This window comes from Theropithecus gelada, chromosome X (assembly GCF_003255815.1).
Source record: "Theropithecus gelada isolate Dixy chromosome X, Tgel_1.0, whole genome shotgun sequence".
NCBI classification, from domain to species: Eukaryota; Metazoa; Chordata; class Mammalia; order Primates; family Cercopithecidae; genus Theropithecus; species Theropithecus gelada.
Window position 1 is genome coordinate 58052962 of NC_037689.1, and position 19253 is coordinate 58072214.

General features: G+C 35.5%; 1 protein-coding gene across 1 annotated transcript in view; it reads left to right on the top strand.

Annotated features, from left to right (window-relative positions):
• CFAP47 (cilia and flagella associated protein 47) overlaps positions 1-19253 on the top strand; it is a 434654-nt gene that overhangs the window by 137026 nt on the left and 278375 nt on the right. Inside the window, exon 30 of the mRNA XM_025371837.1 lies at positions 12983-13207. Within this exon, the coding sequence (XP_025227622.1) occupies positions 12983-13207 (225 nt within the window). The remainder of the gene's footprint in view (positions 1-12982; positions 13208-19253) is intronic.

A 19253-nucleotide genomic window follows, 5' to 3' on the forward strand; every position in this document is an offset into this window, starting at 1 on the left:
CTCTTTTTTGGTTCCATATGAACTTTAAAGCAGTTTTTTCCAATTCTGTGAAGAAACTCATTGGTAGCTTGATGGGGATGGCATTGAATCTATAAATTACCTTGGGCAGTATGGCCATTTTCACGATATTGATTCTTCCTATCCATGAGCATGGTATGTTCTTCCATTTGTTTGTGTCCTCTTTTATTTCACTGAGCCCTTTTAAAGTTAAAAATTTTATAAATTACACATTGCTGTGTACATAAACCATTAGCCCTAGATCGAGATTATAGCCAAGTAGACAGGTAATGGTATTAATGAACAATGAGGGCTCACTTTTCTTTGACATGATTTCCTCTTTTACAGTACATTTACTTCCCTTCTTTCATGTGTTGTGTTAGTTCAACTGTTTCGGTTATATCAAGTGACTTAATTATGTGTTAATTTAAACAGGAGTTTAGGCCTGTTACTTGTTTTTTTTTTTTTTTTTTTTTGAGACGGAGTCTCGCTCTGTCGCCCAGGCTGGAGTGCAGTGGCCGGATCTCAGCTCACTGCAAGCTCCGCCTCCCGGGTTCCCGCCATTCTCCTGCCTCAGCCTCCCGAGTAGCTGGGACTACAGGCGCCCGCCACCTCGCCCGGCTAATTTTTTTTTTTATTTTTTAGTAGAGACGGGGTTTCACCGTGTTAGCCAGGATGGTCTCGATCTCCTGACCTCGTGATCCGCCCGTCTCGGCCTCCCAAAGTGCTGGGATTACAGGCTTGAGCTACCGCGCCCGGCCCTGTTACTTGTTATAATGTTGTTGGTGTGATATGTTCTCACAGCTTTTCCACCTGCTTTCTCAGCAATGAGTTAACTTGCTGCAACCACGGTGGGGAGTACAGTACTCATACCTATAGTGGACTATGGGCTATTTATAGAATTTCTGCTCTATAGTCGAGGGACCTAGGTAAAACTAAGGCTACAGTTTTCCTATATGTTACCTTTTTCAGGTTTTTAAATTAATAGGACAAATCTAGCTTCATAGAATGAATTGGCTAATAGTTCATCTTTGTCCCTGCTGTGAGAAAATTAATGCAATAGCTACCCTGAAAATTTATAGTTTTCATCATAAAATCATTTGTTATTGAAACATTTTTTGAAATGTTTGTGCATCTTCTTTCTTGAACCTGAAGATAGAGATTGTCAGACACGCTCTTTGTTGATGTAGACCTTGGATAATTTCACTCTTTAGAAACACCACTTTACAGCAATAAGGAAAATAAGGTCCAGTTCATCTGTTGATTTCTAAGATATGTACAAGCAGAATAGCAGAAGACAAAGGAATTATTTGAGGGGATTTCCTATTTATTGATTAATTCTTAGTCTTTTCTTTTTTATAAGACTATGAAAATTTTATTAAGTTATATTTTGTCTTTTACAAGAACTCTTCTTCATAAACATATTTTGGGATCTAGTTAATGAATTAGATGACTTATGGGATTTTATCAATTTTTTGAACAAATTGCAATCATAATATAATTATAGGGTACACAGCATTAATATGGTATATATATGTATGGTGTGGAATAATTAAATCAAGATAATTAACATATTCGTCATCTTAAGTATTTATCATTTATTTCTCTTGTATAATTGCAACCTTGTATAATTTGACCAACATCTCTTGGGTCCCTGAACCTTTAGCCTCTGATAACCACCATTTCACTCTCAGCTTCAATGAATTCAACTTTTTTAGATAAAATGTATGAGTGAGATCATGTAACATTCATCTTTCTATGCCTGGCTTATTTCACTTAGCATAATGTCCTTCAGGTTCATCCATGTTGTCAAAAATTACTGGATTTCACTCTTTTTAAGGCTGAGGAGTGTTTCATTTTCTTTATCCTTTCATCTGTTGATTGACACTTAGGTTGATTCCATATCTTGGCTATTGTGAGTAATGCTGTAATAAACCTAGGAGTGATTATATCTTTTCAATATACTGATTTCATTTACTTTCGATACCCAGTATTGGGATAGGTGGATTATGTGGTATCTTTATTTTAATGTTTTAATTTTAAATTTATATTTATTATTTTGTTATTTTTATTTGTTTTTATTTTATTTTATTTTATTTTATTTTATTTTATTTTATTTTATTTTTTGAGACGGAGTCTCTCTCTGTCACCCAGGCTGGAGTGTAGTGGCGCAATCTCAGCTCACTGCAACCTCTGCCTCCCAGGCTCAAGCAATTCTTCTGCCTCAGTCTCCCAAGTAGCTGAGACTACAGGTGCATGCCACCATGCCCGGCTAATCTTTGCATTTTTCATAGAGACAGGATTTCACTATGTTGGCCAGGCTGGTCTAGAACTCCTGACCTCGTGATCCACTTGCCTCGGCCTCCCAAAGTGCTGGGATTACAGGCATGAGCCACCGCACCTGGTCTCTTGTTATTTTTTAATAATTTCAACTTTTATTTTAGATTCAGGGGTCCATGTGTAATATACATGCATATATTGTATGATGCCGAAGTTTGGAATACAAATAATCCTATCACCCAAATAAAGAGCACAGTACACAACAGTTAATTTTTTGACACTTGTTGCGTTCCCTCATGTCTCCTTCTATTAGTCCTGAGTGCCTTTTGTGACCATCTTTTTGTTCATGAGTAGCCAATATTTAGGTCCCACAAGAGAGAGCATGCGGTGTTTGGTTTTTCTGTTCCTGTGTTTATTCACTTAAGATAATGGTCCAGCTGCATCCATGTTGCTGCAAATGACATGATTTCATTCTTTTTTATGGTTTCATAGTATTCTATGGTGTATATGTACCACATTTTCTTTATCCAATCCACCATTGATGGGGAACTAGGTTGATTCTATGTCTTTACTATTGCGAATAATGCTGTGATGAATATAGAAGTGCATATGGCTTTTTGGTAGAATGATTTATCTTCTGTTGGATATGTACCCCACCATGGGATTGCTGGGTTGAATGGTATTTCTGTTTCCAGTTCTTTGAGAAATCTCCAAACTGCTTTCCACAGTAGCTGATCTTACTTGCATTCCCACCAATAGTATTTATTTATTATTTTTATTTTTTTATTATACTTTAAGTTCTAGGGTACGTGTGCACAACGTGCAGGTTTGTTACATATGTATACTTGTGCCATGTTGGTGTGCTGCACCAATAGTATTTAAACATTCACTTTTCTCTGCAGCCTCACAAACATCTCTTGTTTTTGCCTTTTTAGTAATAGTCATTCTGACTGGTGTGAAATGGTATCTCACTGTGATGTTGATTTGCATTTCTCTGATGTTTAGTAATGTTGAGCACTTTTTCATATGTCTGTTGGCCAGTTATAGATCTCCTTTTCAAAAGCATCTGTTTATGTTATTTGCCCACTTTTTAATGGGGTTGTTTTTTGCTTTTGAACTGTTTCAGTTCCTTATAGATTATGGATATTAGACCTTTGTCAGATGCACAGTTTGCAAATATTTGCTCCCATTCTATAGCTTGTTTGTTTACTCTGTTAATAGTTTCCTTTGCTGTGTAGAAGCCCTTTAGTTTAACTGGTCCCACTAGTCACTTTTTTCTTTTTGTTGCAATTGATTTTGAGGACTTAGACGTAAATTCTTTCCCAAGGCCAATGTCCAGAATGGTGATTCCTAGGTTTTCCTCTAGAATTCTTATAGATTGGGACTTTGTATTTAAATGTTTAATCCATCTTGAGTTAATTTTTGTATATGGTGAAAGTTAGTGGTCTACTTTTAATCATCTGCAAATGACTAGCCAAGTATCATAGTATCATTTATTGAATACGGAATCTTTCTCTATTGCTTATTTTTGTTGACTGTGTTGAAGATTAGATGGCTATAGTCATACAGCTTTATTTCTGGATTCTTGTTCTGTTCTGTTGGTCTTTGTGTCTGTTTTTGTACCAGTACCATCCAATTTTGGTTCCTGTAGCCTTATAGTACAGTTTGAAGTCAGGTAATACAACGCCTCCACCTTTTTTTTTTTTTTTTTTTGCTCAGGATTCATTAAGTCATTTGGATTTATTTTTGCTCACATACGAATTTTAGAAAAGTTTTTTTTTAATAATTCTTTGAAAAATAGCATTGGTAATTTGGTAGAAATAACATTGAATCTATAGATTGCTTTGGGCAGTAAGTCCATTTTAACGATATTGATTCGTCCAACCAATGAACATAAAATGTTTTTCCATTTGTTTGTGTCATCTATGATTTCTTTCAGCAATGTTTTATAGATCTCCTTGTATAGATCTTTCACCTCTTGGTCAGATGTATTTTTAGGTATTTCTCTGTGGCTGTTGTAAATAAGACTGCCTTCTTGATTTGGCTCTCAGTATGAACATTATTGGTGAATAGAAATGCTACCAATTTTCATACATTGATTTTGTATCTTGAAACTTTACTGAAGTCATTTATTAGTTACAGGAAATCTCTGGGATGCAGCAAAAACATTGTTAAGAGGAAAGTTTATAATGCTAAACACCTAACTCAAAAAGTTAGAAAGATTCCAAATTGCTGGGTGTGATGGCTCATGCCTGGAATTCCAGCACTTTGGGAGGCTGAGGTGGGCATGTTGCCAGAGGTCAGGAGTTCAAGACAAGTCTGGCCAACATGGTGAAACCCTGTTTCTACAAAAATACAAAATAATTAGTCAAGCATGGTGGCACACTCCTGTAGTCTCAGCTACTAGGGAGGCTGAGGCAGGAGAATTTCTTGAACCCATAAAGCGGAGGTTGCAGTGAGCTGAGGTCATGCCACTGCACTCCAGCCTGAATGACAGGGCAAGACTTGGTCTCAAAAACAAAAAAAATCTCAAATTAAACTTCATACATTGAGGCACTAGAAAAACTACATTTGCTGAGGAGTGCTTTACTTCCAACTATGTGATCAATTTTGGAATAAGTGCGATGTGGTGCTGAGAAGAATGTATATTCTGTTTATTTGAGGTGGAGAGTTCTGTAGATGTCTATTAGGTCTGCTTGGTGCAGAGCCAAGTTCAATTCCTGGATATCCTTGTTAACCTTCTGTCTCGTTGATCTGTCTAATATTGACAGTGGGGTGTTAAAGTCTCCCATTGTTATTATGTGGGTGTCTAAGTCTCTTTTTAGGTCTCTAAGGATTTGCTTTATGAATCTGGGTGCTCCTATATTGGGTACATATATATTTAGGATAGTTAGCTCTTCTTATCGAATTGATCCCTTTACCATTATGTAACGACCTTCTTTGTCTCTTCTGATCTTTCTTGGTTTAAAGTCTGTTTTATCAGAGACTAGGAGTGCAACCCCTGCTTTTTTTTTTTGCTTTCCATTTGCTTGGTAGGTCTTCCTCCATCCCTTTATTTTGAGCCTATGTGTGCCTCTGCACATGAGATGGGTCTCCTGAATACAGCACACTGATGGATCTCAACTCTTTATCCAATTTGCCAGTCTGTGTCTTTTAATTGGGGCATTTAGCCCATTTACATTTAAGGTTAATATTGTTATGTGTGAATTTGATTCTGTCATTATGATGTTACCTGGTTATTTTGGCTGTTAGTTGATGCAGTTTCTTCCTAGCATTGATAGTCTTTACAATTTGGCATGTTTTTGCAGTGGCTGGTACCAGTTGTTCCTTTCCATGTTTAGTGCTTCCTTCATGAGCTCTTGTAAGGCAGGCCTGGTGGTGACAAAATTTCTCAGGATTTGCTTGTCTGTAAAGGATTTTATTTCTCCTTCATTTCTAAAGCTTAGTTTGGCTGGATATGAAATTCTGGGTTGAAAATTCTTTTCTTTAAGAATATTGAATATTGGCCCCCAGTCTCTTCTGGCTTGTAGGGTTTCTTCTGAGAGGTCTGCTGTTAGTCTGATGGACTTCCCTTTGTGGGTAACCTGACCTTTCTCTCTGGCTGCCCTTAGCATTTTTTCCTTCATTTCAACCTTGGTGAATCTGACAATTATGTGTCTTGGGGTTGCTCTTCTCGAGTAGTATCTTTGTGGTGTTCTGTGTATTTTCTGAATTTGAATGTTAGTCTGCCTTGCTAGGTTGGGGAAGCTGTCCTGGATAATATCCTGAAGAGTGTTTTCCAGGTTGGTTCCATTCTCCCTGCCACTTTCAGGTACACCAATCAGATGTAGATTTGATCTTTTCACATAGTCTCATATTTCTTGGAGGCTTTGTTCATTTCTTTTTACTCTTTTTTCTCTAAACTTCTCTTCTTGCTTCATTTCATTCATTTGATCTTCAGTCACTGATACCGTTTCTTCCACTTGATCGAGTCGGCTACTGAAGCTTGTGCATGCATCACATAGTTCTCGTGCCATGGTTTTTAGCTCCATCTGGCTTTTTAAGGTCTTCTCTACGCTGTTGATTCTAGTTAGCAATTTGACTAATCTTTTGTTCAAGGTTTTTAGCTTCCTTGCGATGGGTTCAAACTTCCTCTTTTAGCTTGGAGAAGTTTGTTATTACTGACTTTCTGAAGCCTACTTCTTCTGTCAAATCATCAAAGCAACAATGGTGCTGGGAAAGCTGACTAGCCATATGTAGAAAGCTGAAACTGGATCCCTTCCTTACACCTTATACAAAAATTAATTCAAGATGGATTAAAGACTTAAATGTTAGACCTAAAACCATAGAAACCCTAGAAGAAAACCTAGGCAATACCATTCAGGACATAGGCATGGGCAAGGTCTTCATGACTAAAACACCAAAAGCAATGGCAACAGAAGCCAAAATAAACAAATGGGATCTAATTAAACTAAAGAGCTTCTGCACAGCAAAAGAAACTACCATCAGAGTGAACAGGCAACCTACAGAATGGGAGAAAATTTTTGCAATCTACCTCTCTGACAAAGGACTAATATCCAGAATCTACAAAGAACTTAAACAAATTTACAAGAAAAAAATCAAACAACCCCATCAAAAAGTGGGCAAAGTATGTGAACAGACACCTTTCGAAAGAAGACTTTTATAGAGCCAACAGACACATGAAAAAATGATCACCATCACTGGTCATCAGAGAAATGCAAATCAAAACCACAATGAGATACCATCTTACACCAGTTAGAATGGCAATCATTAAAAAGTCAAGAAACAGCAGGTGCTGGAGAGGATGTGGAGAAATAGGAACACTTGTACACTGTTGGTGGGACTGTAAACTAGTTCCACCATTGTGGAAGACAGTGTGGCGATTCCTCAAGGATCTAGAACTAGAAATACCATTTGACGCAGCGATCCCATTCCTGGGTATATACCCAAAGAATTATAAATCATGCTACTATAAAGACACATGTACACGTATGTTTACTTCAGCACTATTCACAATAGCAAAGAACTGGAACCAACCCAAATGTCCATCAGTGATAGACTGGATTAAGGAAATGTGGCACATACACATCATGGAATATTATGCAGCCATAAAAAAAGGATGAGTTCATGTCCTTTGTAGCGACATGAATGAAACTGGAAACCATCATTCTGAGCAAACTATCACAAGGACAGAAAACCAAACACTGCATGTTCTCACTCATAGGTGGGAATTGAACAATGAGAACACTTGGACACAGGATGGGCAACATCACACACTGTGGCCTGTTGTGGGGTGGAGGTATGGGGGAGTGATAGCATCAGGAGAAATACCTGATGTAAATGATGAGTTAATGGGTGCAGGAAACCAACACAGCACATGTATACATATGTAGTAAACCTGAACGTTGTGCACATGCACCGTAGAACTTACAGTATAATTTAAAAAAAAAGAAAAACTAGGAAAACTAACCCAAAAGCTAGCAGAATAAAATAAATTACTAAAATAAGAGCAGAACTGAATGAATTTGAAACTCAAAAATATATGCAAAGAATCAACAAAACCAAAACTTGGTTTTTTGAAAAGATAAACAAGATTGATAGACTACTAGCTAGAATAATAAAGAGAGAATATACAAATAAGCACAATCAAAATCACTAAATGTAGCATTACAACTGATCCCACAGAAATACAGAGGATCCTAAGAGATGTTTATTCACACTTCTGTGCACACGAACTAGAAAATTTAGAGAATGTGGATAAATTCCTGAAAGCACACAACCTCTCAAGATTGAATCAGGAAGAAATTGAATCCCTGAACAGATCAATATTGATTTCTAAAATTAAATCAGTAATAAAAAACCTACTAACAAAAGCCATGGACCAAAAGAATTTACAGCCAAATTCTACCAGATATACAAAGAAGAGCTGTTAACAATTATACTGATTCTATTCCAAATAATCAAGGAGGAAGGACTCCTCCCTAACATACTCTTGGAAGCCAGCATCACTGTGATACCAAAACCTGGCAGACACAATGAACAAAGAAAACCATAGGCCAATATTCCTGATGAACATAGATGTAAAAATCCTCAATAAAATATTAGAAAACTGAATCCAGTAGCACATCAAAATGCTAATTCACCATGATCAAGTAGGCTTCATCCCTGGGATGCAAGTTTGATTCAACACACACTAATTAATCAATGTGATTCACCACATATAAGGAATTAAAAACAAAAACTGTGTAATCATCTCAATATATGTGATAAAAGCCTTCAATGATATCCAACATCCCTTCATGATAAAAAATCTCAACAGAGTCACCAGCAAAGGAACATACCTCAAAATAACAAGAGCCATCTATGACAGCCAGCATCATACTGAATGGGCATAAGCTGGAACCATTTCCCTTGAGTACTAGAACAAAACATGGATGCCCACTCTGACCACTCCTATTCAAAATAGTATGGGAAGTCCTTTTCAGAGCAAGCAGACAGGAGAAAGAAACAAAAGGCATCCAAATAAGGAAAGAAGTCTTACTTTCTGTCTTTACTGATGATATGATTTTATGCTTAGAAAACCCTAGTTTTATTTATTTGTTTATTTATTTTTTTTGAGACGGAGTCTCGTTCTGTCGCCCTGGCTGGAGTGCAGTGGCACGATCTCCGCTCACTGCAAGCTCCGCCACCTCCCGGGTTAACACCATTCTCCTGTGTCAGCCTCCCTAGAAGCTGGGGCTACAGGCGCCCGCCACCACGCCCAGTTAATTTTTTTTGTATTTTCAGTAGAGACGAGGTTTCACCGTGTTTGCCAGGATGGTCTCGATCTCCTGACCTCGTGATCCGCCCGCCTCAGCCTCCCAAAGTGCTGGGATTACAAGCATGAGCCACTGCGCCCGGCCACCTAGTTTTATTTTTAATTTTTTGAGGAACCTCCATAATGTTTTCTATACAGCTGTACTAATTTACCTTCCTACCAGAAGTGTGCAACCATTGCCTTTTCTCCACATCTTCTCCAACACTTGTTATTGTTCATATTTTTTATAAGTCAATCTAACAGCCGTGAGATAATATCTCATTGGGATTTTAATTTGCACTTCCTTTATAATTAATGACTTTGGGCACCAGTCTTTTTTCAGTTCCTAGAAGCCCTTAGGTATTATTTCTTTTTAGCTCTTCCCCAAATCAGCAGAAGATAGAAGTAGCCCTTGAAATAGACAAGAAAATACAGTTTATGTTTCAGAGATAATCACAGAAAATATAGTAAATATTACAGTCTATTCTTTTCAAGCTGGGTGAATTGTGGGAATAACATTTTCTGTAAACACCACTGGGAAGATCTCTAAGCAACTAATCATAGAGTCATTTGAACTGTACTGGAAGTCCCACTTATTCTGAGAGAAGTAATTGCAGTACATATAGGTGCTATTCCAGGATTCCACTCTAGCATGAAGCTTCCTGCAGCTGCCACCTACAAATAACACATCCTAGAATACCAGTCAGGAAGCTTAAGGGGAAGTTTAAGGAAAGCTTGTTCCAAAGCTAACTATTCCATCCCAGACCCTCTCATTTAGTATAATACGTAGAATCTTATATAAAATCAAATCCATCCAGTAGAATGTTTTATCTTTCATAACAAGAGGATCTGAAATGAGGAAAATATTTCCTCTATGCCTCCATTTTCTCATCTGTAAAAAAGGAGATAATGGTATACCTAACCAATACAGTCTCTGTAACATTTATGAGATAATATATTTAATGCATGTCAGAGCAGACTTTAGGACCTAGTAAGTCTTCAGTAAATCTTAGCTATTATTAAAAAATTTAATTAGGATTATATTAATATTGTTATGTATTTCTAATTTCATTAATCATATTCACCAACTCTTGTATTTGGCAGTAGAGAGTCAGTTTAAAACTCATCATTTTCAAGAAAGCACATTTCCAAATTATGTTTTATTAATAATATTTCATCTTTCTTTGCAGGATGTTTACCCAGCTTGATTCAGGAACATTTGACACACACACACACACACACATATATATGTGCGTACATACATATATAGTATACATATATGTATACATACGTGTATACAAGGATCTATACATGTATGTGTACATTATGTATACACATGTATGTGTGTATATGCACTTATATATGTATGTATATATCACATATATTTATATATGTATGTATATATACACATATACATAGCATAGCATGCTGTTCTCTTTGAAGCTTTGAGCTGCTGGCAAGCTCACTGATAAATTTAATAGTATTAAATAGTGTTAAAATGAAGTGTCACCTCCATTTCTGGGCATCCTGCCCATTCATACTGTCAACAGTGTCCAACAAAGTCATAGAAACTTGACTTCAGATTCAAGCTAAGTATTAAAATGAAAATGGGTATAATAATTCATTCTAGTTGTGTTCTTTGAATTCTTCCTTTTGCACACTGTTATAACAATAATGAGATATTCTACAATTCTTATTTTTAAAAGAGTTTTATTTGTTAATCATTTTACTGCATGTTTGCTGGTGATAGTGATGGGTGAGCCTTTTGAATATCTTCAATCTCCAAAGTAGGGGATTCTCACAATTAAAAAATCAACAAAATCCTTTAACATATTAATATATATGTAAGAGCAAAAGGAATATAGTTAAACTATATATAGGCAAATATGGAGTTATTAAACAATAATTTAATAATGTTTAATAGTATTATTTGTGTTTAATTATTGTTTTTAATCAGTTCATATTTGCCTATATGTTTATCAACATCATTGTTCTTTTTTTTGCATCTTTAGTCTTGCAGGTACGATGATTTTTATTTTCTCAAATGTTGCAGTATGAATGCTATTATATGACCTATATTTCATTGCAGTAATTTTGTTTTTATTTGATTTAATCTACTGTTAAGCTCATCCATTGCTTTCTTAATTTTATTTATTCAGATTTTTATTTGTGAATGCTCCATTAGTCACATTTTATATAGTTTATTGTTCCATGACAAAGTTGCCAATTTTGAACATAGTACATATGGTTAGTTTAAAACCTGTGTCTTCACTGAGCTCTGTGGGGTCTCAGCATAGCAGCCACTCAAGCATGTGTGGAGACCTAGACGCTTTAGATACTCTGGCTTTCCAGTCCTCCCAGCAAAAGTAACTGAAACTCTGGCAAAGTGGGAGGTTAGACACCCATACATATCCCAAGGAGAGGAGCTGAATCCAGAGTGTGAAGTAGCGACAGTCTGCAGACCCCCCTTCTACAACACCTGACAGGAAAGGACCCACTGGCTTGGAATTCTAGCCAGCAAATGGTAGCAATGTTGCACCTACCTTGGACGGAACTCCTGGGTGGAGGGGCCGGCTGCCATCTCTGCTGTTTGGGTGACTTAGCCAATCCAGCCTTTGGGCTTTGAAGAGTCCAAACTGACCAGAGGCAGAGGGATCCCCCAGCACAATAAAACTGCTGTATCAAAAACAAAACAAAACAAAACAAAACAAAAAACCCTGTGTCTTACAACTATAATACTATAATACCTGGGATCCCTGAGTGTCTCTTTTTATTGCTTATTGTTCCTTTTCATTTGCATTAATCTTGACCAATAGTGGTGTTAATTTTCTCCATAAAATATTTGTTTCTTTGCTGGTGACGTCAGTATACACTAGCTCTATCATATCCATTACTTATGAGGAAACTAAGGAACAGAAAAGTCAAGTAACTTTTATAATGTCATGCAATAAGTGGAAGAGCCATGTTTTGAGCAGTGGTAGTCTATTTCTTGCCCAGTGGAATGTATTTTCTTCTGTATGAATTTCCTATCTACCAAAGTGGGTAACTGCCATTCAAAACGGCCTCGGATACTTTTTTTTTTTTTTTTCATTATTTGTGGATACTTTTTATTTGTCAATCTAAGCAAGTGATACATCTGTTACTCTCATTGCTAACAATTAGACAATGTGGTGTGAGATATTGAATAAATTATAGACAGCAAGAATAGTGGTAATTTTTAACTTCATTAAAAGTCAGTATGCATCACAACCTTGTGCAATATTCCTAGGAATTAGAGATTGCAGTATCTTATTTAAAGAACAGAAGAATATATATTATCTGTGGGCTTTATCTTTAAAATGAAAATCCCCGCTTATTAAGCCAATGTGCAGGATGTGCCCTTCTAAGCATTAAAATACAAATACTGAGAAAATGTAATTTACATTATTTTTGTGTACATTAAAATGTGTACATTATTATGTGTACATTATTTTTGTATATACATGTGTGATAAACATTTGAAATCTATCTTGGAAACTATTATAGACCTTATTATCTCCAATTTATATCATGCAAAATTGAGCTCTGTGAGTTTAGGTAGCTTGCCACACGCACTCAGCTAGTAGGTGATGGGTTTAAATTCAATCTGTATTCTATTTCTCAAGATCCAATCTATTCATAATCTAATACTTCAGATTTGACAGTTACAGCATTTAGATAATTATGTGTGTTTAAATGAGATGCTGGAAATCTATGATAATATTTAACAAATCTTTTTTTGACCAACAAATGGTAGCCTAGTGAAGTGTATTATGGACTTTCTTACTTAGTTGATTTTAATAGAGTTTTATTTAGTTATTGAATTGAACATTTTTTCCCCATAGTATAACATTTTGAGACTGTTTTTAATTTAAAGTCTTTTTCTCATAGGGATGTATATAAAATGCGGCTCTACTCATCAACCTCGCCACCTCAAAAGTTTTCCAGACAGAATGACTTTTCCAAATTTAATAAGACTATTTATGATGTGCTGCTCCATTTGAGTGGAAAAATGCCACCTGGAATTAATTCAAGTCAGTCTTTACCCGTAGATAACCATGAAAAAAGGGTAATTCAACTTCATTTGCAACATTCTTCACTTCTGGACTTTCTCAGGTAAGTGCCTGGATGTCCTCGTATAAGCCTGTAACTCTGGTTTGGATAGTTAGATAAATGAGCAGATAGATAGAATTTGATATTATTTTTCTTCTTAACCAAATATATATGTATATAAATATACACACACACACATATATATATGTATGGTAAAGTATATATATCTCACACATTTTGAAAAATATGTAATTCTTAATAGCCAATAAGCATTTTATGATATATTGGATTTTTAATCTAAGGCAATCATTCTTATACTTTATCATGCATCAAAATCACTGACGGGGCCTGTTAAAACAACAGTTTACTGACCCTTACCCACTGAGTTTTTCAAAGTTAATTTTCATTTATAACAAGTTTCAAGGTGATGCTGATATTTCTGATACATTACCTCATTTTGAAAATCCTGGCCTACAGCAAATATATAAATCCATTTAGCTAAAAAGGGATGAAACCAACAAGTTTTATTTCTTAGACTATTATTAGTATCATCTCAATGTATGGGTACTGTGGACTTCTAGTCTGCATATGTAAAGTCTTTTAATATTAAAGTAGTCGGCAGGCAAAAGGAATTTTAAATGGTTGATGTAAAATATAGGAAAAATAATTGTCATCATAATATCTGTGTTCCTCTGCAAAAATTAAATGGCAAGTCACCAAGAAATGGAAAAACAATGTACATTTACATTCTGAGAAGAATACTGGTGAATTTACATTGTTTCTTTAGCCTGCACTTGCAACATCCTTGTACACTGAAACATCCCACATCCATAGGCAGTAATTTATTTAGCATTGAGTTGAACATGTTATTACTCCCTCTTCCATGCTCCTATACAATTAAAATGGCATTTATTACTTGTAATTATGTAATATGGTTAATATATTTTTAGATATATTATTGTGATTTTCTCTGTTGCTTCTTTGTTTACGGAATCTGCTCCATAGTTGCTCAGAGATGTTCATCTGTCCTAGCGGGAATAGAGATGGAGGGCGAGAAGAATACTCTTATAGCAGGAATACAAATTAAAGATTTGACATTCAGTTTTTTGTTTCCAAGTCAGGATTTTTGAGTCCCTAGTGATACTATGTATTAAAACGTTGACATGTTACTTAACAAAATATTTTCTTTCATTTCTCAGGTTCTCAATATCATGGTAATAAGGCAAAATTGGCTTGGTTCCTTGTGGATTACAAGGTAGCTAGAGGTTTCTAAATCACTTAAGGTGACTGAATCAAGATCCAGGCAGCTTGTCCTGGCGGTTTCTGTGTTGGGATGTTAGAGGGACCCGACTGGAGACACAGAAGAGGGTCAATTGGCTGGCCCTGATGCCGCAATAGGAATGACAAATATATGAGGACTAGGGAGTGGCTGAGTCAGTTATAGGAGATGTCTTGGGTCCTTGACGGGCCTAAGGGCAGAGACAGAAGATCCCTGTCTCAGACATCAGCAGCATATGCCCACATGACACAGACATTTCAGGTGGAGAGGAGGCACAGCAAAAAAAGGACAAGTATCCAGAAATGCAGTCACCAACCTTCATGTACAAATATAGGAGTCCCTCTCCCTATCTCATGTAAGCCCAAATCCAGCATAGATTATCCTAGTTCTGAGAGTTCTTACACAATTTGAGGAAGCCTTCTATATAAAATATCAAATGAAAAATATAAATATTAGATGCACGGCTTTAGAAGGTAATCATGAAAGTAAAAAAACCTGCAGTTAAAACGGTATTTATTTGACAATGAGTCTACCTTTTCTCAGGTGCCATCTGGCATGGATAGGCAGGGGTGAAATTTTGACTGTTAATCACAAATAACAGAATTTCTGTAAAGAGATTCTTTGGGTAGAAGACCTAAAGATACATGGAGATGCAATTTTGCATTTTCTCTGTATCCTTCTCCACTCAATCTAGGTGGGAGAATGAGAACAGTTGTATCAGTTAAGGAAATAACACAGCTATGTGGAATTTTGTAAATCACTTTCAACTCCACTGACTTATCCCTGAGTCAGTGAATCCCACAAATCTGTGAGCATCTTAAGGGCAGAAACTGCATCTCATTCATCTGGAATTTCTAACACCCAGGATCACTGGGAGCTTGGAATGAGGCCAGTGTTCATTAAATATTTATTTTTTTAACATTTTTTTTTCACAGAGATTTACCTTTTGAATTTGTGTGGTATAAGGAATAAAACGTGGAAATTGCTTTGCAGGACATTTATATAAGAATGAAGAAAATGCTGTGAAATATAAAAAGTGGTAAAAGAAAGGGTGAAAAAATTGCATTCCAGGAAGGAGAGTGTAACAAATGAGAGGGTCAAGTTGGAGCAAACAACGTAAATTTTTTTTTCTCAGAGTTCTGGAGGCTAGAAGTCCAAGATCAAGGTATTGTCAGGATTGGTTTCTTCTGGGGCTTCTCTGTTTGCTGGCAGATAACCTCTTCTTGCTGTGTCCTCACATAGTTTTTCCTCTGTGTACCCATGTCCCTGGTGTCTTTCTGTGTATTCAAATTTCATCTTCTTGTAAAGATACAAGCCAAACTGGATTTGGTACCACTCTAATTACATCATTTTACATTAGTTATCTTTTTAAAGACCCTAATTCCAAATACAGTCACATTCTGAGGTACTGAAATTTAGAGTTTCAACATATGAACTTTGTGGAGGGGTATAATTTAGACCATAGCAATACCATATGTATTATATTATGAAGAAGTATTATGTAATTGGATGTTATATTTTATAATAAATTTTGTGTGGATATATTTGCAGTAATATATTTCTTGTCATTTGTGTCTGGTATGGACTGAATTGTGCCCTATCCCAAATTCATACATTGAAATCCTAACCCCCAATGTCATTTTATTTGGAGATAAGGCCTTTAAGGATGTTATTAAGGTTAAATGTAGGGCCCTAATCCAATAAGATGGATGTCCTTTAAAGAAGAGGAAGAGATGCCAGATCTCTCTCTCTCTCTCTCTCTCTCTCTCTCTCTCTCTCTCAGCATAGAGAAAATGTTATGTGAGTACACAGTGGGGAGATGGTCATCTACAAGCGAGGAAAAGAGGCCTCACCTAAAACCAAATTTTTGGCACCTTGATCTTGAACTTACAGCATCTAGAATGGTGAAAGAACAAATGTCTTGTTTAAGCCACTTATCCTGTGGTATTTTCTTATGGCAGCTTGAGCTTACCAATATCATATCTAACATCTTTTGATACAGTTTCACTTGTTTATAATTGTTATCATTTTTATGATGTAATTAATTTTCATTGAAAATAATACATTTTTTAAAACTTTATAATTTGTGTAGTATAAAACTAAAACAAAAGCAGAATATCAACATCTTCTGCCCTACATTGTAACTAAAAAGTAGACCATCACAAGAATAAAAAACTATTATAACTCTTATTTTTAAATTCCATTGAGTTTTTAAGTAAATAGTTAATTCACCAAAATAAATACACGTAGAAAAAGCAACTCATATCCCCTTGTACGTAAATTTAGTTCCACTTTTGATTTTCACTTTTATCTTTAAAAATTTTATATCCTGGGCTGGGTGCAGTGGCTCACGCATGTAATCCCAGCACTTTGGGAGGCCGAGGCGAGTGGATCACCTGAGGTCAGGAGTTTGAGACCAGCCTGGCCAACATGGTGAAACCCCGTCTGTACTAAAAATACAAAAAATTAGCTGAGCCCTGTGGTGGGCACCTGTAATCCCAACTACTCGAGAGGCTGAGGCAGGAGAATCGCTTGAACCCAGAAGGCGGAGGTTGCAGTGAGCCAAGATCGCACCACTATTCTCCAGCCTGGGCAACAAGAGTGAAACTCCATCTCAAAAAATAAAAAAAAAAAGAAAATGAAAAATAAAAATGTTATATCCTTCTCACTTATGCATAACCATTATGGTATCTTATTTAATGGAATTGCATCTAAGAATGAAAATATTTCAAAGAAACAATCCAATAAGTAATACTGGAAGGGTGCACTGAACTGGGTTGAAGGAACATGGCTTTTGAATCATGCAGATATAGGCTTATATTCCAACTCTTCTGTACGCCTTTGACCTTGCACGAGTTACTTCACCTGTTTTAGCTCTAAGTTCAATATGTAACATTAAGGGTGATAATTCCAAAACTAACTTGGTTGTTAGAAGAATTACATCAGGAAAATAACTAACGGATGCTAGGCTTAATATTGGAGTGGCAGAATAATCTGTACAACAAACCCCCATGATACAAGTTTACCTATATAACAAACCTGCATACGTGCTACTGAACTTAAAATTTAAATAAAAAAAGAATTAGAAATAACATAATGTGACTCATATGACATATAGTAGATTGTTATTGTTATTGTTGTTAAATGAAATGAATTACGGTCTAAGGCTTTCACATGCTTAGATATTTCCTTAAACTATTCCAATATAGTAACCACTAGTGACATACTGAAACTGATTCTTATGATATCACTATCACCAAAATGGAATATTTATTTTAAAATTTCATTTTATGAGTAATAAATGTCTAGTTGACATAAAAATGTCAGAAAGCCAGTATTTATCAATTATATCCTCACATTTATTAGATAGAATGGAAACTTCATTTAAATTTTAATGAGTATAATAGAAAGCACATAGCTTTTAATTTTACCACTTCCTACTTTTGGTCCTCAATAATTGATTCAATAAGGTAAGTGCTCTAATTCAGTAAGTCCGAAACCTGAATGCATTTTTTTCAGAAAATTAGTTTTACTCTTAAAATATAATAAATAACTGTGAACAAAAGAAGGAGGCTTACATAATTAAGTCAATCCTGATTGTATGTATATTATGGAAATCAAACAACATTGTGACAGCATTGTTAAACTCTATGGTACTTGGCAGTCGTTGTGTTATTATTGTAGAATTCTTTTTGGCACAGCTCCCAGTAGTGTTGACATTAACATGAGTCATTTCTGTTGTGACATTTTATGATGTGAGGATGCAGGTATGGAAGAATAATTTCGGCATTAAAGCCACACCATTCAGATTTATTTGCTCTTCATCTGCAAATACATGCCTATCAGGATATGTTGACTGTAATAAAATTACTTAACATTTAGAAAGTGACAGTAAAATTGGGTCATTAATTCAAGAAATGTGCATATGTTTCATCATGGAAATATATGTATTAAAATACAAAATAATCATAAATGTTATCAGCTTCCCCATGTAAATTTGATAATACAGTAGGTAAGAACTTTTGTACACGTGAAATATCTACTCTGCAATAAATGAGCAACTTATTTTTAGGGATTAAGCTAGAAATTTTTAAGAAACAAATTTTTGGAGATTAAATTTAGCATTTAGTAACTAATTGCATCTAATTATGTTTTGATCCACCCAACGTGAACTTGGAAAAAATATTCAAATAAAAAACCTAGTATGTGGAAAGTTTAATCAAATCTATTAGGAAAGTCAACTCTTTTTAAAACTACTGACAAGACATAAAATCTACTGAGAAGATATAAAGGTAATTACTGTCTTATGCACTGATGAAGTTAGGCCTTGAGGTAGATTCAAAATGAAAAGAATAAAACAAGTCTTCATAACAGTCTCAGTCTTTAAAATGAAAAAAAAATACATTTTTTCTTGTCCTCAATTTTACCTAGGGTTTACTCTCTGGTGGACACTTTGGAATACTCAAATAAATATCACGTAGGCTCCCTCCTTAAGAAACTCCCATTTTAATGGTTCCCTGATCATTTTCCTCCAGTTCTCAGTAACATTTAATAGAAGTGACCACTTACATACTGAAATTCTGTCTTGGCTTTGGGCACAAGAAAATATTCCAGTTTCTTCATATGTCTCTGAGTTGTATGTTTTGGTTTACTCTAGAGGATTTCAACTTAATGGAGACAACATCTCATTGCATTTCTACATAGGCTGTAGGTTGGCTAATCTTGCTGAGGAGTGGTGTTACATAAAATAAGATCTTATTTAAATCTATACCAATTTGACTATAATGAAGATTCACAGAAGTAATGTGCATGAGGACAGGACTTGTGTGA